Source organism: Ranitomeya imitator, chromosome 6 (assembly GCF_032444005.1).
Source record: "Ranitomeya imitator isolate aRanImi1 chromosome 6, aRanImi1.pri, whole genome shotgun sequence".
In the NCBI taxonomy this organism is placed as follows: Eukaryota; Metazoa; Chordata; class Amphibia; order Anura; family Dendrobatidae; genus Ranitomeya; species Ranitomeya imitator.
Genome location: NC_091287.1, coordinates 413,761,766 through 413,787,451, shown reverse-complemented (window position 1 = coordinate 413,787,451; position 25,686 = coordinate 413,761,766). Strand labels below are relative to the sequence as shown.

Below are 25,686 nucleotides of genomic sequence, written 5' to 3'. Positions count from 1 at the left end.
TTGACTGGAATTGAGATGGGACGCCATGTTTCGTTTGGAGAGCCCCTGATGTGGCTAAACATTGAAACCCCCCACAAGTGACACCATTTTGGAAAGTAGACCCCCTAAGGAACTTATCTAGAGGTGTGGTGAGCACTTTGACCCACCAAGTGCTTCACAGAAGTTTATAATGTAGAACCGTAGAAATAAAAAATCATATTTTTTCACAAAAATTATCTTTTCGCCCCCAATTTTTTATTTTCCCAAGGGTAAGAGAAGAAATTGGACCCCAAACGTTGTTGTACAATTTGTCCTGAGTACGCTGATAGCCCATATGTGGGGGTAAACCACTGTTTGGGCGGATGGGAGAGCTCGGAAGGGAAGGAGCGCCGTTTGACTTTTCAATGCAAAATTGACAGGAATTGAGATGGGACGCCATGTTGCGTTTGAAGAGCCACTGATGTGCCTAAACATTGAAACCCCCCACAAATGACACCATTTTGGAAAGTAGACCCCCTAAGGAACTTATCTAGAGGTGTGGTGAGCACTTTGACCCACCAAGTGCTTCACAGAAGTTTATAATGCAGAGCCGTAAAAATAAAACAAAAATTTTTTCCCACAAAAATTATTTTTTAGCCCCCAGTTTTGTATTTTCCCGAGGGTAACAGGAGAAATTCGACCCCACAATTTATTGTCCAATTTGTCCTGAGTGCGCTGATACCCCATATGTGGGGGGGAACCACTGTTTGGGCGCATGGGAGGGCTCGGAAGGGAAGGAGCTCCATTTGGAATGAGGACTTAGATGGAATGGTCTGCAGGTGTCACATTGCATTTGCAGAGCCCCTAATGTACCTAAACAGTAGAAACCTCCCACAAATGACACCATTTTGGAAACTAGACCCCCTAAGGAACTCATCTAGATGTGTTGTGATAGCTTTGAACCCCCAAGTGTTTCACTACAGTTTGTAACGCAGAGCCGTGAAAATTAAAAAAAAAAATCTTTCCCCCCAAAATTATTTTTTAGCCCCCAGTTTTGTATTTTCCCGAGGGTAAGAGGAGAAATTCGACCCCAAAAGTTGTTGTCCAATTTGTCTTGAGTACGCTGATACCCCATATGTTGGGGGAAACCACCGTTTGAGCGCATGGCAGAGCTCGGAAGGGAAGGAGCGCCATTTGGAATGCAGACTTAGATGGAATGGTCTGCAGACGTCACATTGCGTTTGCAGAACCCCTAATGTACCTAAACAGTAGAAACCCCCCACAAGTGACCCCATATTGGAAACTAGACCCCCCAGGGAACTAATCTAGATGTGTTGTGAGAACTTTGAACCCCCAAGTGTTTCACTACAGTTTATAACGCAGAGCTGTGAAAATAAAAAATCTTTTTTTCCCACAAAAAATATGTTTTAGCCCCGAGTTTTGTATTTTCCCAAGGGTAACAAGAGAAATTGGACCCCAAAAGTTGTTGTCCTATTTGTCCTGAGTACGCTGATACCCCATATGTTGGGGTAAACCCCTGTTTGGGCACACGGGAGAGCTCGGAAGGGAAGAAGCACTGTTTTACTTTTTCAACGCAGAATTGGCTGGAATTGAGATCGGACGCCATGTCGCGTTTGGAGAGCCCCTGATGTGCCTAAACAGTGGAAACCCCACAATTATAACTGAAACCCTAATCCAAACACATCCCTAACCCTAATCCCAACAGTAACCCTAACCACACCTCTAACCCAGACACACCCCTAACCCTAATCCCAACCCTATTCCCAACCGTAAATGTAATCTAAACCCTAACTGTAACTTTAGCCCCAACCCAAACTGTAGCCCTAGCCCTAATCCTAACCCTAGCCCTAACCCTAACCCTAGCCCTAACCCTAGCCCTAACCCTGGCCCTAACCCTAACCCTAACCCTAGCCCTAGTCCTAACCCTAGCCCTAGTCCTAGCCCTAACCCTAGCCCTAGCCCTAACCCTAGCCCTAACCCTAACCCTAACCCTAGCCCTAACCCTAGCCCTAACCCTAGCCCTAACTCTAACCCTAGCCCTAATGGGAAAATGGAAATAAATACATTTTTTTAATTTTTCCCTAACTAAGGGGGTGATGAAGGGGGGTTTGATTTACTTTTATAGCGGGTTTTTTAGCGGATTTTTATGATTGGCAGCCGTCACACACTGAAAGACGCTTTTTATTGCAAAAAATATTTTTTGCGTTACCACATTTTGAGAGCTATAATTTTTCTATATTTTGGTCCACAGAGTCATGTGAGGTCTTGTTTTTTGCGGGACGAGTTGACGTTTTTATTGGTAACATTTTCGGGCACGTGACATTTTTTGATCGCTTTTTATTCCGATTTTTGTGAGGCAGAATGACCAAAAACCAGCTATTCATGAATTTCTTTTGGGGGAGGCGTTTATACCGTTCCGCGTTTGGTAAAATTGATAAAGCAGTTTTATTCTTCGGGTCAGTATGATTACAGCGACACCTCATTTATATCATTTTTTTATGTTTTGGCGCTTTTATACGATAAAAACTATTTTATAGAAAAAATAATTATTTTGGCATCGCTTTATTCTCAGGACTATAACTTTTTTATTTTTTTGCTGATGATGCTGTATGGCGGCTCGTTTTTTGCGGGACAAGATGACGTTTTCAGCAGTACCATGGTTATTTATATCTGTCTTTTTGATCGCGTGTTATTCCACTTTTTGTTCGGCGGTATGATAATAAAGCGTTGTTTTGTGCCTCGTTTTTTTCTTTTTTTTTCTTACGGTGTTTACTGAAGTGGTTAACTAGTGGGCCAGTTTTATAGGTCGGGCCGTTACGGACGCGGCGATACTAAATATGTGTACTTTTATTGTTTTGTTTTTTTTATTTAGATAAAGAAATGTATTTATGGGAATAATATTTTTTTTTTTTTTCATTATTTTGGAATATTTTTTTTAATTTTTTTTTACACATTTGAAAATTTTTTTTTTACTTTTTTACTTTGTCCCAGTGGGGGGACATCACAGATCGGTGATCTGACAGTTTGCACAGCACTCTGTCAGATCACCGATCTGATATCAGTGCAGGCTGCTTCACAGTGCCTGCTCTGAGCAGGCTTCTGTGAAGCCACCTCCCTCCCTGCAGGACCCGGATCCGCGGCCATCTTGGATCCGGGGCTCGAGCAGGGAGGGAGGGAGGTAAGACCCTCGCAGCAACGCGATCACATCGCGTTGCTGCGGGGGGCTCAGGGAAGCCCGCAGGGAGCCCCCTCCCTGCGCGGTGCTTCCCTGCACCGCCGGCACATCGCGATCATCTTTGATCGCGGTGTGCCAGGGGTTATTGTGCCAGGGGCGGTCCGTGACCGCTCCTGGCACATAGTGCCGGATGTCAGCTGCGATAGGCAGCTGACACCCGGCCGCGATCGGCGGTGCTTCCCCCGTGAGCGTCGCCGATCGCGCTGGACGTACTATCCCGTCCATGGTCATAGGGGCCCACCCCACATGGACGGGATAGTACGTCCGATGTCAGAAAGGGGTTAAAGGGACACTGTCACCTGAATTTGGAGGGAACAATCTTCAGCCATGGAGGCGGGGTTTTTGGGTATTTGATTCACCCTTTCCTTACCCGCTGTCTGCATGCTGGCTGCAATATTGGATTGAAGTTCATTCTCTGTCCTCCATAGTACATGCCTGCGCTGTGCAAGATTGCCTTGTGCAGGCGTGTACTACAGAGGACAGAGAATGAACTTCAATCCAATATTGCAGCCAGCATGCAGACAGCGGGTAAGGAAAGGGTGAATCAAATACCCAAAAACCCCGCCTCCATGGCTGAAGATTGTTCCCTCCAAATTCAGGTGACAGTGTCCCTTTAATGATCACTCTGCACCTCATCTTGACTGAAAAAACAGAAATATAGAAATGTTTGCAAATTTATTAAAAAAGAAAAACTCAAATATCACATGGTCATAAGCATTCAGACCCTTTGCTCAGTATTGAGTAAAAGCACCCTTTTGAGCTAGTACAGCCATGAGTCTTCTAGGGAATGAGGCAACACGTTTTTCACACCTTGATTTGTGGATCCTCTGCCATTCTTCCTTGCAGATCCTCTCCAGTTCCATCAGATTGGATGGTGAATGTTGGTCGACAGCCATTTTCAGGTCTCTCCAGAGATGCTCAATTGGGTTTAGGTCAGGGCTCTGGCTGGGCCAGTCAAGCACGGAAACAGAGTTGTTCTGAAGCCACTCCTTTGTTATTTTAGCTGTGTGCTTAGGGTCATTGTCTTGTTGGAAGGTGAACCTTTGGCCAAGTCTGAGGTCCAGAGCACTCTGGAAGAGGTTTTCATCTCTGTACTTACCCGCATTCATGTTTTCTTCAATGGCAACCAGTCGTCCTGGCTCTGCAGCTGAAAAACCCCCATAGTATGATGCTGCCACCACCATGTTTCACTGTTGGGATTGTATTGGGCAGATGATGAGCAGTGCCTGCTTTTCTCCACACATATCTTTTAGAATTATCATCAAAAAGATCTATCTTCGTCTCATCAGACCAGAGAATCTTATTTCTCATAGTCTGGGAGTCCTTCATGTATTTTTTTAGCACACTCTATGAGGGCTTTCATATGTTTTGCACTGAGCAGGCCTGACTGGTGGAGGGCTGCAGTGATAGTTGACTTTGTGGAACTTTCTCCCATCTCCCTATTTCATCTCTGGAGCTCAGCCACAGTGATCTTGGGGCTCTTCTTTATGTCTCTAACCAAGGCTCTTCTCTCACAATTGCTCAATTTGACTGGACGGCCATGTCTAGGAAGACTTCTGGTGGTACTTGTCACAGGGTCCTTCTCCGGTGTCACACAAACAACAGAGTGAACAATCCCAAGACTTTTATTTAGGCAAAAATACAAAAGGTCCATATACAATCCACCACACAAAGGATAAAATAGTCCAGAAGCCGAATGCAGTTCAGTAAGAGGATAAAAGCCCTGGGAGATGAGTTCAACAATCCAGCAGACAGAGGATAACAGTCCATATAAGCTTCTTTCTCTCTGAGGTGCTGTGTTCACATCATAGTTCCACACAGGATCTGCTTTGTGTCTCATCTCCCTGATATTTTAAAAGTCCCTCTCCTCATTCACAGGTCAGGAGGGGGACGGTCACAGGGGCTAATTGTTTCAACAAGCTTCAATATGTCATTAGCATATTAGCAACCAGGATTATTCACTGAACCTGTGAGAAGACAACAATACAGTACTGTGGGGGCTGATATCAGATGGCAACCACAGCCATTCATCAAAAAGCAAATAACTCATCCTTCAAGAGAACACCATCATAATCAGTAACATATTAATACAAATAAAATGATACCCACATAACATATCACACCATCACAGTCCCAAACGTCTTCCATTTCAGGATTATGGAGGCCACTGTGCTCTTAGGAACCTTGAGTACTGCAAAAATTATTTTGTAACCTTGGCATTTAAGCATGTTGTAAGGCTTAAAGGAATTATTGTGCTTATTACACATCAAATCTGTTGATATGTTTATTAATCAGACTTTGGTTAGCACAACTTTAAAATATAATAATAACGGTCTTGCCTAGAGACAAGTTTATTTTACAGGCCTCTGGAAAAAGGCACACCAGTCACTCAAGGGTTAATTCCTTCGAACCCTGAGGGTATGTGCACACGTTGCAGATTTGCCTGCGGATTTTTCTGCACTAAATCCGCAGCTCTTGGCAGAAAATGCAGGTGCGTTTTTTGTGCTTTTTTGATGCGTTTTTTTTCGCGGTTTTTTATGCGTTTTTGAAAGCTAAATAAAGATGTATTATTGAACAAAAAAAAATTTGTGATGTCATGTCTTGTCCAACCTCTTCTTTTACATTTGTCCAACCCACACACCATTAGACACATAGATAGATAGATAGATAGATAGATAGAAGGAATGAGATAGATAGATGTAGATTTATATATCTACGAATAGATGTGGATAGATATATGGATAATTAGGCTACTGTCACACATCAGGTTTTTTGCCGTCAGGCATAATCCGGCGAATTTTGAAAAAAAACGGATCCTTTTTTTTTGCCGGATACGTTTTTTTTTTTCTCATAGAGTTGTATTAGATTGCATCTGATGGCCACACGTTTCATCCGTTTTTTTCCAGATCCGTAAAAAAAAAAGTGTTTCCGTCGGACGGAGGAAATGTACAGAACAGTTTTTCTGTCCGGCAAAAAAACGCACAGCGACGGATCTGGCGAAAAACGTATGAAACTGAGATGTGAAATGATGAATCGGGCCTCCGAATCCGGTTTTCCATGCATTTTTTCCATTGAAATCATGCACATTTTCCGTTTTTTCTCTCTAAAAAAAACGGATCCATTGCAAATAGTGAAAAGCTGATCCGTTTTTTTGAGAGAGAGAGAGAACGGAAAATGTGCATTATTTCAATGGAAAAAATGCATGAGAAACCGGATTCGGAGGCCGGATTCATCATTTCACATCTCAGTTTCATACATTTTTCGCCGGTGAAAAAACCTGATGTGTGAAAGTAGCCAGAGAGATATATGGATAGATAGATAGATATATCTATAGATACATATATATATCTATAAATATATCTATAGATAGATATAGCCATAGTTATCCATCTATAGATATATAGATTTATCCATAAATATATCCATAGATATATAATAGCAAGACCTATGTTTATTAACCCGTTTCTGATATAGGACGTACTATCCCGTCGAGGTGGGGTGGGCCCGTATGACCACCGACAGGATAGTACGTCATATGCGATCGGCCGTGCTCACGGGGGGAGCGCGGCCGATCGCGGCCAGGTGTCAGCTATCGCAGCTGACATCCGGCACTATGTGCCAGGTGCTGTCACGTACCGCTTCTGGCAAATTAACCCCCGGAACACCGCGATCCAGGGCCGGACTGAGCATCGGGCACTTCGGGCAAATGCCAGAAGGGCCGGTGCTTGTAGTGGGCCGCTCGATCGGCGCATGCTAGCTGAGTGGCAAGTACCAGCATGAGCGTCAGAGAACAGTGGCAGAGAACAGCAGCACGCAAGCTGAAAGGTAATACCTGCCTGCGAAACTGCTTCCTTAGCTCTCACTGGAAGCACACAGAGCGATCAAAAAATGTCACATGCCCAAAAATGGTAACAATAAAAACGTCAACTCGTCCCGCAAAAAACAAGACCTCACATGACTCTGTGCACCAAAGTTTGGAAAAATTATAGCTCTCAAAATGTGGAGACGCAAAAACTATTTTTTGCAATAAAAAGCTGCCAATCATAAAAATCCACTAAAAAACAGCTATAAAAGTAAATCAAACCCCCCTTCATCACCCCCTTAGTTAGGGAAAAATCATAAAATTTAAAAAATGTATATATTTCCATTTTCCCATTAGGGTTAGGGCTAGGGTTGGGGCTAGGGTTAGGGTTGGGGCTAAGGTTAAGGCTACAGTTAGGGTTGGGGCTAAAGTTAGGGCTAGGATTACATTTAAGGTTGGGATTAGGGGTGTGTCAGGGTTAGGGGTGTGGTTAGGGTTATGGTTGGGATTAGTGTTAAGGGTGTGTTGGATTTAGGGGTGTGGTTAGGGTTGGGATTAGGGTTAGGGGTGTGGTTAGGGTTATGGTTAGAGTTCGGATTAGGGCTAGGGGTGTGTTTGGGTTAGGGGTGTGCTTGGGTTAGGGTAGAATTGGGGGTTTCCACTGTTTAGGCACATCAAGGGCTCTCCAAACGCGACATGGCATCCGATCTCAATTCCAGCCATTTCTGCGTTGAAAAAGTAAAACAGTGATCCCTCCCTTCTGAGCTCTCCCGTGCGCCCAAACAGGGGTATCATATGGGGTATCAGCGTACTCAGGACAAATTGGACAACAACTTTTGGGGTCCAATTTCTCTTGTTACTCTTGGGAAAATAAAAATTTGGGGGCTAAAAAAAACCCTTTTTGTGGGAAAAAAATGATTTTTTATTTACACGGCTCTGCATTATAAACTGTAGTGAAACACTTGGGGGTTCAAAGTTCTCACAACACATCTAGATAAGTTCCTTAGGGGGTTCTAGTTTCCAATATGGGGTCACTTTTGGGGGGTTTCTACTGTTTAGGTACATCAGGGGCTCTGCAAATGCAATGTGACGCCTGCAGACCAATCCATCTAAGTCTGCATTCCAAACGGCGCTCCTTACCTTCCGTGCTCTGCCATGCGCCCAAACGGTGGTTCCCGCCCACATATCGGGTATCAGCGTACTCAGGACAAATTGGACAACAACGTTTGTGGTCCAGTTTCTCTTGTTACCCTTGGGAAAATACAAAACTGGAAGCTTTTTTTTTTTATTTTGACGGCTCTGCGTTATAAACTGTAGTGAAACACTTGGGGGTTCAAAGCTCTCACAACACATCTAGATAAGTTCCTTGTGGGGTCTAGTTTCCAAAATGGTGTCACTTGTGGGGGGTTTCAATGTTTAGGCACATCAGGGGCTCTCCAAACGCAACATGGCGTCCCATCTCAATTTCAGTCAATTTTGCATTGAAAAGTCAAACGGCACTCCTTCCCTTCCGAGCTCTGCTATGCAGAGTGGTTTACCCCCACATATGGGGTATCAGCGTACTCAGGACAAATTGTACAACAACTTTTGGGGTCCATTTTCTCCTGTTACCCTTAGTACAATAAATAAAATTGGAGCTGAAGTAAATTTTTTGTGAAAAAAAGTTAAATGTTCATTTTTTTTAAACATTCCAAAAATTTCTGTGAAACACCTGAAGGGTTAATAAACTTCTTGAATGTGGTTTTGAGCACCTTGAGGGGTGCAGTTTTTAGAATGGTGTCACACTTGGTTATTTTCTATCATATAGACCTCTCAAAATGACTTGAAATGTGATGTGGTCCCAAAAAAAAATGGTGTTGTAAAAACCAAATTGCTGGTCAACTTTTAACCCCCTTCCAAAGACATACTGATAGGGATTCTAGATTGTGAGCCCCATCGGGGACAGTGATGATAATATGTGTAAAGCGCTGCGGAATATGTTAGCGCTATATAAAAATAAAGATTATTATTATTATTATTATCAAAAAAATGTGGGCTCCAAAATTGTGCTGATGTAAAGTAGACATGTGGGAAATGTTACTTATTAAGTATTTTGTGTGACATATCTCTGTGATTTAAGGGCAGAAAAATTCAAAGTTGGAATTTGCAAAATTTTCGCCAAATTTCTGTTTTTTTCACAAATAAACGCAGGTAATATCAAATAAATTTTACCACTATCATGAAGTACAATATGTCACGAGAAAACAATGTCAGAATCATCAGGATCCGTTGAAGCGTTCCAGAGTTATAACCTCATAAATGGGACAGTGGTCAGAATTGTAAAAATTGGCCCGGTCATTAATGTGCAAACCACCCTTGGTGATAAAGGGGTTAATGAATGTTTAATTTAAAAAAAAAAAAACAAAAAAAAACACGGGAAAAAATGGCGTGGGCTCCTGCGCAATTTTTTGCACCAGAGGGGGGAAGCCGATGGCCGGGGGCCAATATTTGTAGCCTGGGAAGGGGTTAATACCCATGGCCCCTTCCAGGCTATGAATATCAGACGCAGCTGTCTGCGTAGCCTTTGCTGGCTATTACAATCGGGGTACCCCTATATTTTATAGTCAGAAAGGCTATGCAGACAGCTGAAGTCTGATATTCATAGTCTAGAGACGGGCCATGGATATTTGCCCCCCCCCGGCTACAAATACCAGCCCGCAACCACCCCAGAAATGGCGCATCTTACAAATTCTGGCACTTAGCCCCGCTCTTCCCACTCCCGAGTAGCGGTGGGATATGGGGTAATAAGGGGTTAATGTCACCTTGCTAATGTAAGGTGACATTAAGCCCGGCTAATAACGGAGAGGCGTCCAAAAGACTCCTATCCATTACTAATCCTATAGTAGTGGAAGAGTTAAAATAAAAACACAGCCAGAAAAAAGTATTTTAATATTCTTAATTTCACCATACTTACCATACTAGATCGCCTGCAAAAATTTTAAAATAATAAACCGTATACTCCCACGACGATCGGGTGATGTCACTGCTCTATAGACCTTCAGTGACACACTGACAGGAGACAATGGCTCCTGCAGTGCATCACTGAAGAGGTTACCTTCAGGGTCTCTCTTTATTGCAATGCCGCGTGGGAATTTTCCCACACAGCAGTGCCACATGTGAGACGGAGGAATACATTGCGGAAGGATACCTTCCGTCATTATATTCCTGGAGAGCGGTTCTCCACTGGAGATCGTCATGGGACACTAGTTTTAATTGGATCTGCGGATCAGGGAGTATATTGTTTGCTTGTTATTTTAATATTTTTTACAGGTGACAATGGCTTTGGGGATCAAGGTGACAAGGTGATTGTGAGTATGTACTCTATGTTGTATGTACTGTATGTCTATATGTATGTACTGTATGTACTGTTGTATGTAATAATCTTTTAATCTTTTATTTTTGTAAAGCGCTAACATATTCCGCAGCGCTTTACAATTTTGCACACATTATCATCACTGTCCCCGATGGGGCTCGCAATCTAGATTCCCTATCAGGAAGTCTTTGGAATGTGGGAGGAAACCGGAGTGCCCGGAGGAAACCCACGCAAACACGGGGAGAACATACAAACTACTTGCAGATGGTGTCCAAGGTGGGATTAGAACCCAGGACTCCAGCGCTGCAAGGCTGCAGTGCTATCCACTGAGCCACCGTGCTGCCCGGTATGTACTGTTGTATGTACTGTTGTATGTTTGTGGGTTTTTTTTTTCACATACAACACATTAGCCAGATGATGGGCCTACTACTGTCCCATCATTGGCTAATGTGTTCAATCATTGTCACTGTAGCAGGCATAGCCCGATGAGACTTGTAGTCCCATCGGACGATGCCTGCACACACACCTGACAGACACAGCAGACCCCCGACAGCCCGCGCTGAGTCCAGACAACCCCGCACAGACCCCCGCAAGCCCGCAGAGTCCCGACAGCCCCGCAGCAGCCTGCAGAGTTCTGACAGCCCCGCACAGACCCCCGACAGCCCCTCACAGACCCCCGGCAGCCCACACAGACCCCCACAGACCCACACACACATGCAGACTCCGCCTGCACACACAGACACGCACAGTCTCCGCCCACACACTTCCCTCCTTCCGATCTGCAGCGTTTCCCCCGCAGCAAAACCGCAGATCTTTTTTACATCTGCGGTTTTGCTGCGGATGTGCCCGACTCAATGCAAGTCAATGGGTGCAGAAACGCTGCAGATCCGCACAAAGAATTGACATGCTGCGGAAAAAACAATGCTCCATTTCCGCACGTTTTTTTCCGCAGCATGTGCACAGTGGATTGGGTTCTCCATAGGTTTACATGGTACTGTAAACCGCATGGAAAACAGCTGATCTGCAGCATCAAAAACGCAGCGGATCCGCGGTAAAAAAAAACGTGTGAACATGGCCTGAGAGGAAACTTCCAGTCAATGAAGCATCAGTAATTATCACTTGTGGTAACTACGGCAACTGTGCTGATGTAATAAACACATACAGTGCCTTGCGAAAGTATTCAGCCCCCTAGAACTTTTTAAACTTTTCCCACATATCATGCTTCAAACAAAGATACCAAATAAAATTTGTTGGTAAAGAATCAACAAGTGGAACACAATTGTGAAGTTGAATGAAATTTATTGGCTATTTTAAATTTTTGTAGAAATTTATTTCCCAGAGAAGCATTGCACCGCGAATAAGCCTCCTTACCTTGACAAGCCAGATATGGAATGTCACTCTCCATACGGAGAAACGATACCCCTTAGACCCAAGTCCAGAGCCTCTCACCTAGCCAAATTAGTTCTCATGCTTCGCACTGACGAGGGCCAACAGCCCGAAACACCGTGTCTGCGAATTGAGATACTGATTTGGCTTTTATCCTAAGTCATATTGCATGACTCGTTAAAGAGTTGATTGTGACTTGTAGGATCGCTACTTCCAACAGGTGGCGCTATAGAGTTTAAGTCCTCTTTTTCTCAGAAGAGGCAATTTGCATATGTGGAAATTCAAAAACTGAAAAGTGGGGCATGCAATATTATTTGGCCCCTTTTACTTTCAGTGCAGCAAACTCACTCCAGAAGTTCATTGTGGATCTCTGAATGATCCAATGTTGTCCTAAATGCCTAATGATGATAAATATAATACACCTGTGTGTAATCAAGTCTCTGTATAAATGCACCTGCTCTGTGATAGTTTCAGGGTTCTGTATGAAGCACAGAGAGCATCATGAAGACCAAGGAACATAACAGGCAGGTCCGTGATACTGTTGTGGAGAAGTTTAAAGCCAGATTTGGATACAAAATGATTTCCAAAACTTTAAACATCCCAAGGAGCACTGTGCAAGCGATCATATTGAAATGGAAGGAGTATCATATCACTGCAAATCTACCAAGACCCGGCGGTCCCTCTAAGCTTTCATCTCAAACAAGGAGAAGACTGATCACAGATGCAGCTAAGAGGCCCATGATCACTCTGGATGAACTGCAGAGATTTACAGCTGAGGTGGGACAGTCTGTCCATAGGACAACAATCAGTCGTACACTGCACAAATCTGGCCTTTATGGAAGAGTGCAAGAAGAAAGCCATTTCTCAAAGATATCCATAAAAAGTGTCGTGTAAAGTTTGCAACAAGCCACCTGGGAGACACACCAAACATGTGGAAGAAGGTGCTCGGGAAGGTTTAAACCAAAATCGAACTTTTTGGCAACAATGCCAAACGATATGTTTGGCGTAAAGGCAACACAGCTCATCACCCTGAACACACCATCCCCACTGTCTTACATGGTGGTGGCAGCATCATGGTTTGGGCCGGCTTTTCTTCAGCAGGGACAGGGAAGATGGTTAAAATTGATGGGAAGATGGATGGAGCCAAATACAGGACCATTTTTGAAGAAAACCTGTTTGAGTCTGCAAAAGACCTGAGACTGGGACGGAGATTTGTCTTCCAACAAGACAATGATCCCAAACATAAAGCAAAATCTACAATGGAATAGTTCACAAATAAACATATCCAGGTGTTAGAATGGTCAAGTCAAAGTCGAGACCTCAATCCAATCGAGAATCTGTGGAAAGAGCTGAAAACTGCTGTTCACAAACGATCTCCATCAAACCTCACTGAGCTTGAACTGTTTGCCAAGGAAGAATTGGCAAGAATTTCAGTCTCTCGATGTACAAAACTGATAGAGACATACCCCAAGTGACTTGCAGCTGTAATCGCAGCAAAAGGTGGCGCAACAAAGTATTAAGTTAAAGGGGCCAAATAATATTGCACGCCTCACTTGTCAGTTTTTGACTTTCCACAAAAATTTTAAATAACCAATAAATTTTGTTCAGCTTCTCAATTGTGTTCCACTTGTTGCTGATTCTTCACCCAAAATTTACGTTTGGTATCTTTATGTTTGAAGCATGATATGTGGGAAAAGGTTGAAAAGTTTCAGGGGGCCGAATTCTTTCGCAAGGCACTGTATATCTACGACATAGAAGATTCCGGAACCACAGGTCATTCAGCCGTATGAGGAGCTGTACTTGTGTCTGGAGACCTGGAGCTTCATCACTCCACAATGGAAGGAAGAGGATAACCGCCTAGCCAGTTAGATCAGCCATACCGCCTAGCCAGCCAGATCAAACTTCCCCTAGTGATCAACAGGGTGACAGGCCATACATAGAAAGGTGAAGGCGGCTAGTACCGGATGGGAGGGAGATCTGGCTGCAGATAGTGATGAGCGAGTATACTCGTTGCTCGGGTTTCCCCGAGTATGATCTGGTGTCCTCCGAGACTTAGTTTTTGTCGACACAGCTGCATGATTTGCGACTGCTGGACAGCCTGAACAGGCTGTCCAGCAGCCACATGTATTCAGGCTGTCCAGCAGCCATAAAAACTAAATCTCCGTGCACATCCAAATACTCGGAGGACACCCGAGCGTACTAGGGAAAAACCCGAGCAACGAGTACACTCGCTCATCACTAGCTGCAGCCAGATCTCCCTCCCATCCGGTACTAGCCGCCTTCACCTTTCTATGTATGGCCTGGAACAGCCGCATTAGGCTTCTCCATACGGTGTTCGCACAGGGCACTGGCTTGGACCTTCTCTATTATGGTCTGTTTTCTGCTGATGTAATGTGTAACCTGTGTGACTGTGATATCACTGCTCTCATATCTATAGTGGATGTATATTATGTCTCACTGTAAATATGATACAATGTACCAATTCTGGTACAATTTGCTGTTACGTGTTGGCATTAACTTTGTAATTCCAAGCGAAGGCAATCCTCCAGCCATGGTACCCTGGCTGATTCTAAATTTGAGACACTGAACGAAATAATTGATTTGTAATCAAATTCGGTCTATTTAACATCCAATAAGAGTGTTTTGTGCGTTTCTTTCACAATCTTGGGTTGGAGGCTATTTCTTGGGAATCAGGAACCAGCATCTATGATCAAGACATAAAGCCAGATAAGGAGGCGATGTGTCTTTAATCATGTGCTGGAAGACAAGCAAAACAGAGTTGACAAAGTGTTACTGCACAATTAGCACACCATGTCTGCAAATTGAGATCCTAATTTGGCTTTTATCTTAAGTCATATTGCAAGGCTTGGTAAAGGGTCAATAGTGACTTGTAGGACTGCTACTTCCAATAGGTGACACTATAGAGTTCAAGTCTTCTTCCTTTCTGAAGAAGCAATTTCCATATTTAATTTCCCAGAGGGCATTTACGTCTCCTCATACTGGCGTGCCAGACCTGGCATATCACTCTCTACAAGAAACTTTACCTCTTAGATCCCAGTCTTAGCTTCTCCCCTAGACAAATCAGACCTCATACTTTGTACTGTCGAGGGGCAATACCCTGAAACACCGTATCTGCAAATTGAGATTCTGATTTGGCTTTTATCCCAAGTCATATTGCAAGGCTTGGTAACGGCTCAATAATGACTTGTAGCCTTGCTGCTTTCAATAGGTGGCATAAGAGTTCAAGTCCTCTTCCTCTCTGAAGAGACAATTTGCATAATAAAGGAAACCTGACATCAGAAATTTGTCTACTAAGTTAATCCCATGCTCCTACGAGCAATTATATAATTACAACAGCCATACACCTCGGTTTCACGATGGTCACTGCACATGAGGTGTTCAGATCCCGAATCACATCTGTGCCGACGTCAGCTGCCTGGATCGAGCAAAGGGAAAAGACCGTATACCGTACCGCACGATGACATAGTAGCGTTTTTCCACTCATGAAGGAAAGTTTTTACTTTAAAGTGACAGCAAAACCACTACAGACACACAGTTACAGTGGGGCAAAAAAGTATTTAGTCAGTCAGCAATAGTGCAAGTTCCACCACTTAAAAAGATGAGGCGTCTGTAATTTACATCATAGGTAGACCTCAACTATGGGAGACAAACTGAGAAAAAAAAATCCAGAAAATCACATTGTCTGTTTTTTTAACATTTTATTTGCATATTATGGTGGAAAATAAGTATTTGGTCAGAAACAAAATTTAATCTCAATACTTTGTAATATATCCTTTGTTGGCAATGACAGAGGTCAAACGTTTTCTGTAAGTCTTCACAAGGTTGCCACACACTGTTGTTGGTATGTTGGCCCATTCCTCCATGCAGATCTCCTCTAGAGCAGTGATGTTTTTGGCTTTTCGCTTGGCAACACGGACTTTCAACTCCCTCCAAAGGTTTTCTATAGGGTTGAGATCTGGAGACTGGCTAGGCCACTCCAGGACCTTGAAATGCTTCTTACGAAGCCACTCCTTCGTTGCCCTGGCGGTGTGCTTTGGATCATTGTCATGTTGAAAGACCCAGCCACGTTTCATCTTCAATGCCCTTGCTGACGGAAGGAGGTTTGCACTCAAAATCTCACGATACATGGCCCCATTCATTCTTTCATGTACCCGGATCAGTCGTCCTGGCCACTTTGCAGAGAAACAGCCCCAAAGTATGATGTTTCCACCACCATGCTTTACAGTAGGTATGGTGTTTGATGGATGCAACTCAGTATTCTTTTTCCTCCAAACACGACAAGTTGTGTTTCTACCAAACAGTTCCAGTTTGGTTTCATCAGACCATAGGACATTCTCCCAAAACTCCTCTGGATCATCCAAATGCTCTCTAGCAAACTTCAGACGGGCCCGGACATGTACTGGCTTAAGCAGTGGGACACGTCTGGCACTGCAGGATCTGAGTCCATGGTAGCGTAGTGTGTTTCTTATGGTAGGCCTTGTTACATTGGTCCCAGCTCTCTGCAGTTCATTCACTAGGTCCCCCCGCGTGGTTCTGGGATTTTTGCTCACCGTTCTTGTGATCATTCTGACCCCACGGGGTGGGATTTTGCGTGGAGCCCCAGATCGAGGGAGATTATCAGTGGTCTTGTATGTCTTCCATTTTCTAATTATTGCTCCCACTGTTGATTTCTTCACTCCAAGCTGGTTGGCTATTGCAGATTCAGTCTTCCCAGCCTGGTGCAGGGCTACAATTTTGTTTCTGGTGTCCTTTGACAGCTCTTTGGTCTTCACCATAGTGGAGTTTGGAGTCAGACTGTTTGAGGGTGTGCACAGGTGTCTTTTTATACTGATAAGTTTAAACAGGTGCCATTACTACAGGTAATGAGTGGAGGAAAGAGGAGACTCTTAAAGAAGAAGTTACAGGTCTGTGAGAGCCAGAAATCTTGATTGTTTGTTTCTGACCAAATACTTATTTTCAACCATAATATGCAAATAAAATGTTAAAAAAACAGAATGTGATTTTCTGGATTTTTTTTTTCTCAGTTTGTCTCCCATAGTTGAGGTCTACCTATGATGTAAATTACAGACGCCTCTCATCTTTTTAAGTGGTGGAACTTGCACTATTGCTGACTGACTAAATACTTTTTTGCCCCACTGTATATGTAGATCATTAGTTTAATAAGCAAGTGATGATATATGCCCCACAGAGTCCGGATCTCATTATCATCAAGTCTGACCAGGATTATCATGAAGAGACAGGACGATTTGTACAAGCCTACATCCACAGATCTGTGATTATTTCTCCAAGATGTGTGCAAGGTAAGTAGAATTATTGCCGTTTTGAAGTGAAAGGGTTTACTGTATTTTTCGGATTCTAAGACACACTTTTCCCTCAAATTTGGGGGGGAAATAGGTGTGTCTTATAATGCAGATATACCTTACCGGCTGCGGTGGAGCAGCGTCCCAGGGTCACTGCTGGAGGATGAAAGAGTGGAGCTTTGCTGCAGGCTGAGATGAGGGGGTGTTCGGTGGTGCCGGGGGCTCTGCCAACATTTTGTGAAAGCCCAGACCACCCACACTTACATGGTTTACTATGCGGTGGACTCCTGGAAAATGGCTGCTGGGGGGCGGCGCATGCACAGATGGAGATCTCGTCACCAAGATCTTGGGAGATCTTCATCGATTTCCAGCATCGATTGTCTACTACTTGGAGTTGAAGTTTTCCTCCTTCATTGATGCATGATTAAAAATTATAAAAAGTTTCCAGGCATCTGTACAACACCAACGTGACTCGATGTGAACGAAAAGTTATGGTTCAAAATGCGCTGGTGTTATACAGATGTTTCTGGAACCTTTTTCTCATTTTTCGTTATGCACCGTCAATTTTTCCAGTGAGTTGATTGTACCTTATATAATGCTGCACATAAATAAATCAACTTATTGGGACTGAAGGTTATCCAATATTGTTGAATGACACTTACAAATGCCCGGAGAGTAAAAGCAAAGTAATCACAATCAAAACACCACATTTTCCAAAACATCTTTATTATAAGAAATGTGAAATAATAGACTATAAAAACATATATAATACAAAATACAGTACTGGTTAATGATGGTGGAAATTAGAAGGCATATTATAGCTATCATTCTGAACTTACTTGTATGAAATGGCTTATAAAACCCAAGATGTGACCAGATTTGTAATGTGCACATTACTATATGAAAAATCAAATGTTTGCCTTGAATGGTCGCCAATGCTGTTCTTACAAATCCGAGCTGTGATTTTCCCATTCGCAGGCCGTGCTGCAGAGCCATAGGTTACATAGTCCTGTAATATGTTCTTATATTGAAATTTACCGCCATTCAGGTAAAAATCAAACCCCAAGCAGATTGCACCCTGTAGAGTCAAGCCAGGGGTTCACAGCAACATCCCAATATCAGTAAAGGTGTGACCAAAAACATTTATGCAGCCAGTCTGATATTTTAAAGCTGTAACACATATCGCTCTCAAGCCCTGGACGATACAGAATTACGTGTAAAATTCTGCTTCATTTTCAGTTTCTAACAAGACTGATGCTTGTGTTCAACTTACCACCAGCTTCAACCCTGTGGTATATAAAGATAGCGATGGTGGATCATGGTAAGTAAGACAGAAGAATGAGCTTACATCTGTACACGAGCTAACATGTTACCACTCATGTCTCATATTAGCATTAGATTATTAATAAAAAGGCACACATGCTTAGTAATAAACCTGTCGACACGTGAGTCCTACAAGACAAGAGAATTACCGGTCCAGGTGTTCAGCATCTGCTTGTACGTTTCCATCACCATTATACAGCTAAATGCTCTCTTAGACATGAATCATTAATCTACTGAACGTCTGCAGCCCAAAAAGGCACTCAACTTATGTTTAATCATATTCATCCCCCCAAAAAATACTTAATGGTTTGAGAAGTGAAAGGATCAGTCAGGAAAGCAGGGTACATTCATCTTACAAATGTATTCAAACTTATAAATATCAGACGTCCTTTTCTAGTTACCTGACCGCTGCAGCCAATCACAGTGGACACAAACTTCAACGGACAGGTGACCAAACAATGGGGCATCATTGTTTTTATGCAGACCACCGGAGCGGCCAGCGCGGAATCCACGGTGGTAAGAGTGTGTGAGTATGCCCCATATTATTGTTTTATAACCAAGCCGGACATTTGTAACATTTTGGAAAAAGTTGGACGACCTCTTTAACCCTATGCATGGTTTACTAATGCCCAACTTCTAACATGTCCATGATTTAAGGTATGGCACTTCGGTAAAGGCTTCGGCGCAGGCACAGAATATTAAACAGTCCGCACTATAGGAGGTTACTCGCATGCTTACTCCATTGGAAAAAGTCCACGAGTCCAAATTTCTGGACAACAGCCTTTTATAGCTACAAGAACTTCTGAATAAAGAAACACTTCATGAATAAATTACACTAATTTGTTCTGCCAGGACTGCTCTTGTCTGTCTAAAGGCCCTTGTTAGTGCAACTTAGTGCAGCAACAAAGGCACCACACGTGTCAACGGTGCGTTCATGCTGTACATACATACGTGTGTGTATGACAGGTATATACCCTATATATCATAGTTCACAGTAAGTGACCTTAATAGTCAGTTATTACACAGAAGCAGTATTGTATAGAGGCCACAGACTCCACAGAAAGCAGTACGGACTTTGTGGATTATTTGTGATACGACTACCAGAATGTTTTTTTTTTACATGTCCATCAGATTTAAAGGTAACCTGTCACCCCCAAAATCGAAGATGAGCTAAGCCCACCGGCATCAGGGGCTTATCTACAGCATTCTGGAATTATCTACAGCATTACAGAATGCTGTAGATAAGCCCCTGATGCCGGTGGACTTAACCTTCACACTGAACGATATCGCTAGCGATCCGTGACGTTGCAGCGTCCTGTCTAGCGATATCGTTCAGTTTGACAGGCAGCAGCGATCAGGATCCTGCTGTGATGTCGTTGGTCAAAGTAGAAAGTCCAGAACTTTATTTCGTCGCTGGACTTCCTGCAGACATCGCTGAATCGGCGTGTGTGACGCCGATTCAGCGATGTCTTCACTGGTAACCAGGGTAAACATCGGGTTACTAAGCACAGGGCCGCGCTTAGTAACCCGATGTTTACCCTGGTTACCAGCGTAAAAGTAAAAAAAACAAACACTACATACTTACCTTCCGCTGTCTGTCCCCGGCGCTGTGCTTTCCTGCACTGGCTGTGAGCGCCGGCCAGCCGGAAAGCAGAGCGGTGACGTCACCTCTGTGCTTTCCGGCCGCTGTGCTCACAGTCAGTGCAGGAAAGCAGAGCGCCGGGGACAGACAGCAGAAGGTAAGTATGTACTGTGTTTTTTTTAACTTTTACGCTGGTAACCAGGGTAAACATCGGGTTACTAAGCGCGGCCCTGCACTTAGTAACCCGATGTTTACCCTGGTTACCCGGGGACTTCGGGATCGTTGGTCGCTTGAGACCTGTCTGTGTGACAGCTCTCCAGCGACCAAACAGCGACGCTGCAGCGATCGACATCGTTGTCAGTATCGCTGCAGCATCGCTGAGTGTGAAGGTACCTTAAGCTCATCTTCGATTTTGGGGGTGACAGGTTTCCTTTAAACACATTAATTGTAAAGGAAAGGTTAGCACGCACTCATTGCACCTGGACCCATACAGAAAAATGAACTTTTTTGGGAGTTGAGAGTAATACCCATTCCACACTGCTCAAACACCTCCATAGAAAAAGCAATGCAATCTACCTTCTCAAAAGGGCTCCTTCTAATACTAGTGTAGGCTATGGAACAGCGAAAATAATGATATACGAGTACTAATGGAAGGTACTGGTGAACAGAGACAATGTCAAGCGGACAAAATCACTAAGATAATTGGTAGGTATCAGATGAAAGAGTGGTATGTATGTCCATATCATAAAAAGGATATCCAGCTAAACTAATGTCGAACATCCTATTAGGGTAGTGTGGATTTTGTGGCGGATTTCCAGCAGGCATCAGTAACGAAAATCTGTAGCAAGTGGAATGGAAGATCTGCAGCTCGTGGATGAAATTTTTGTAAAATCTTATCCACAATGCAGGTACTGCAATAAGCAGTCCATTAGCTATGGAAAGGTAGACATGATCAATTATATAAAAAATTAAAATGAACAAAGCAATATATTAAGAAAAAAAAAACATCCAATCCCATAACCAAAAAATACAAACATCAGCGCAAAATTTAAAAAAACAAAACAACAAGACACAAAATAATTATATTACTGCTGTCCATGTACAGTAAAACTAAACCTAAAGAAACACCAATGTATCTTATTAAAAGCCTTACTAATATATTGTTTCCACACACACGTGGATACGTGTAAGATAAAGTATGGATCGTGGGAGGAGGGCATGTCCGGTGAAACATTGCTATTATGGCCAGATTTTTATATATTGGCTTTCCTAAGCTGCGGTCATTCTGCAAGGCATACATATATTTATTCATACACGACACAGCAGCTGGACATAATTCTCTTTAGATTTTGTGTCCCTTCATAATGAACACTTATTTTTTATCATAGTCATACGATACCAATCCCATATCGGAATTTTAGCAGTCATGCCATACTCCGTCCATTCATTGTGAGCTCGCTCCACCAGGCTAGCTGGCTTTGATTTATGGTTAATTCTTGTTACATTGCATGCAGTAGAAATAAAACCCACATTTTGGTTTGACGATTGTTGTGACATTTCACCGGACTGTTTGACACTTCCTTCAATCCCTAAGGGGCAGCAATATTTCATACAATGTGATCACATATTGCTGGTCTAACATATTCCAAACTTTTAGGAAACATTCTATTAGATCAGACCATAAAAGATCTTTACATTCTTCAGTTTTCAATGTAGTGGTTGCCCCTACGTGACGCCTTGTCCTTCCAGTTCCACACACTTCTTCTACTAACCATTCTGTATATCCATCCCTGCCTGACAACTTTCTGAGTAAGCGTTACAGGTGTCAGTTTACTAACAGTGCGCTTATCTGATGTAGCATACTCCAAACTGTAAAACTGCAAGTCTTCAGGTGTAACTACAAGTCGCAGCATGCCAAAACAGTCAAGGACACTTGAAAATATGGTGAACTACATCGACTGAAAAGTACCAGTCACATAACAGTTCCAGGACAGCAGGTAATCGTCCGCCCAGCAGAATTACCTAATAAAAGTTATTTTATGCTGCAGTCTCTCTCAACCACATCAGGTCTTGAATAAGAAAAGTAGTCTTCATCTGTAAACCATCAAGTACATCAGCAACAACTCTCCTCCTACACGCCACACTGATGATCTTCTGTCCTGAGGACACTTAAGAGGTGTCTGAGGGACTCATGAAGTGTATCAGAGACAGATCTATTACTCTTTCAATAATCGCCTCTTCCACTATGTTTATATCCTAAGAGGAAAACCGAAAACATTGTAAGAATGTGTTAGAACAAAACACAGGGACTTCTCAGCGTGCACGTGCAGTATATATACGCATGTACTACAAATGCCAGAACAGATCAAAGCACGTAAGTTCAACGTATTCATGGGCCTTCATTCAACAAACTTAGGCCAAAGGTGTCTATATTGTCTCCATTCTCCATGATTTCTGATGGGACGACAGCCTACGACACCCCATGACCATGCCACTACATTTATCCTGCACTCCGTTTTCTTGTATTAGTGATGCCCTACAACGACGGCACCTCGGATTTGTACTTTAGAGATGGCACGGAGTGGTATCTGTAAGCATATACACCCCAGGGTTCTAGCAAGAAATCCACCCTATGGAAGCCAAGTATGGACACCGCCTCCATAGAACATACACAATAGCAGAGTAAATCGCGGGGAGCGTCACTCTGTCCGAAGCCTTTATAGACTGCGCAAGCGCCGGCGCAGTCTGGGCCTCACAGAGTGACGCTCCCAGGAGATCGCGGTATGCGTAAACACTGAACGCACACCGCGATCTCCAAAGGAGAAGCAGGGACTGCCAGGAGGGTAAGTATGAGCTATATTCACCTGTCCCCCGTTCCACCGCTGCGCATCGCCATCTTCCCGGTCCTCGGCCTGTGACCTTCAGTTCAGAGGGCGCGATGACGCGCTTAATGCGCGCTGGCGCCGCCCTCTGACTGACCAGTCACAGCCAGAGGACCGGGAAGATGGCGGTGCGCAGCGGTGGGACGGGGCCAGGTGAATATAGTAAGTGCTGGGGGGCCTGAGCTGGCGGCGATACCGGCACCTGACCCCCACAGCGCGCCGGTGTCCCCGCCTGCTCAGGCCCCCCAGCACTCGGCGTCCAGCGACGATAGGTGAGTATGGTATTTTTTTTTTTATATATATTGCAGCAGCATACGGGCCAGAAACCATAATGGAGCATCTTATGGGGCCATGTTGTGAATTCCGCTCTTGGGCTCCCTCCGGTGGTTGTAAGTGGCACTTTTGTGAGTTCTGCTCTTGGGCTCCCTCCTGTGGTTTCAAGTGGTATGGCTGCTCCTTGGAGTTAGCTGTCAGCAGCTGCTTTCACTGATCGTCTTTTCTGCTAGGCTATTTATGCCTGGCTCTTTCTTCAGCCAGTGCCACTTGTAAATGGTTCCTGGTTGGATTCACATCTCTTTGGATTTCCCTGTTATCCTGACCAGTTCAGCAAAGCTAAGTCTTGCTTGCTTTTTTCTGTTCACAGATTGTGGACTTATCCGTTCTGTGCTTTCTATGTTTGTCCAGCGTTATCAGTATGAATTAATTCTGTCTTGCTGGAAGCTCTGGGAAGCAGATTTACCCTCCACACCTTTAGTCAGGTGTGGAGATTTTTAGTAAACTCTGCGTGGATTTTTGTAGTGTTTTATACTGACCGCACAGTATTCCATCCTGTCCTATCTATTTAGCTAGACTGGCCTCCTGTGCTCATCCTGGTTTCATTCTGTGTATGTCTTTTCCCTCTCCACTCACAGTCATTATTTGTAAGGGGCTAATCTATCCTTTGGGGATTTTCTCTGAGGCAAGATAATTTTCCTGCTTCTATCTTTAGGGGTAGTTAGCTCTTAGGCGGTGACGAGGTGCCTAGGGAGAGTTAGGAGCATCCCACGGCTACTTCTAGTGTTGTGTTGAGCTTAGGGACTGCGGTCAGTACAGTTACCACTTCCTTCAGAGCTCGCTCCATGTTGCTCCTAAACCACCGTTTCATAACAGGGCCATAAACCATAATGGAGCAGTGTACGGGGGCATATACTATGGAGCATCTTATGGGGGCCATAAACCATAATGGAGCAGTGTACGAGGGCATATACTATGGAGCATCTTATGGGGCCATAAACCATAATGGAGCAGTGTACGGGGGCATATAGTATGGAGCATCTTATGGGGGCCATAAACCTTTATGGAACAGCGTACAGGGCATACACTATGGAGCATCTTATTGGGGCCATAAACCATAATGGAGCAGTGTACGGGGGCATATACAATGGAGCATCTTATGGGGTCATAAACCATAATGGAGCAGTGTACGGGGGCATATACCATGGAGCATCTTATGGGGGCCATAAACCTTTATGGAGCAGTGTACGGGGGCATATACTATGGAGCATCTTATGGGGGCCATCAACCTTTATGGAGCAGTGTACGGGGCATATACTATGGAGCATTTTATGGGGGCCATAAACCTTTATGGAGCAGCGTATGGGGCATATGGATGGGAGCAGCAAATTAAAGAACGGTGGCACAGGATGGGAGCAGCACATGACAGAACAGGGGCGCAGGATGGGAGCAGCACATGACAGAATAGGGCAGCACATGACAGAACGGGGGCGCAGGATGGAAGCAGCACATGTCAGAATGGGGACGCAGGATGGGTGCAGCACATGACAGGATGGGGACGCAGGATGGGTGCAGCACATGACAGGATGGGGGCGCAGGATGGAGCAGCACATAACAGGATGGGGGCGCAGGATGGAGCAGCACATGACAGGATGGGGACGCAGGATGGAGCAGCACATGACAGGATGGGGACGCAGGATGGAGCAACACATACCAGGATGGAGACCATATACCAATATAAATGCTCGCCACCCGGGCGTAGAACGGGTTCAATAGCTAGTATAGGATATAAAGGGATATATAATACAGCAGTCAGAGATACTCAACAATATAAGTATTCTGCTCGTCTAAGTCTGTCACCTGTATATTCTGCATATTCCATCTTTCAATCCATATGATATTTCAATTTTCTTTAACCCCTTAACGACCGTCGATACGCTTTTTAATGGCGGCAGTTAAGGGTACTTATTCCTCAGCGCTTTTAGCAGTGCTGAGAAATAAGGTTATAGAGCCCCCCAGCGCCTGGAAATTCCTGGGATCTCTGCTACCTGGGGTAGCGGAGACCTGAGAGAACATGATTCGGGTCGGTTTCTACTGACCCCAGTGTTAGACTACAAGCTGCGATCATCTGATCGCTTGCGCTACACACAGCAGGGCTGCAGTCCTGCTCTATGTAGCAGATATGCTCACTTGCTATGAGTGCCGATTGCTGGACGGCGCTCATAGCTATGACAACCACAGGGGTCTCCTGCTTACCTCGGGTTGTCATGCCAACCTATCGGCGACGGGAGGCGGTAATGAAGCGCTTACTGCGCGTGCATGTTGAATGCTGCTGTCAGAGTTTGATAGCGGCATTAGCATGTTAACAGCTGCGGGTGAATCGCGATTCCACCCACAGCTGTTATGGGCACATGTCAGCTGATCAGGTCGGCAGTCATGTGCCGGAAAAGGTGCAGGCTCTGGCGATGAGGGGGTAGCCGTCCAATGACGGACTCTGCCGGTCGTTGGACACTGAGGGGTTAAAATCCCTTCTCACTCTGAAAATGTAAAG

At 44.2% G+C, this 25,686-nt stretch overlaps 1 protein-coding gene across 1 annotated transcript in view; it reads right to left on the bottom strand.

Moving 5' to 3' along the window:
- Positions 1-20,235: 20,235 nt before the first annotated feature.
- The window catches only part of RNF125 (ring finger protein 125), a 35,197-nt gene continuing 29,746 nt past the window's right edge, over positions 20,236-25,686 (bottom strand). Inside the window, exon 6 of the mRNA XM_069731253.1 lies at positions 20,236-22,236. Coding sequence (XP_069587354.1) covers positions 22,150-22,236 — 87 coding nt within the window. The 3' untranslated portion in view covers positions 20,236-22,149. The remainder of the gene's footprint in view (positions 22,237-25,686) is intronic.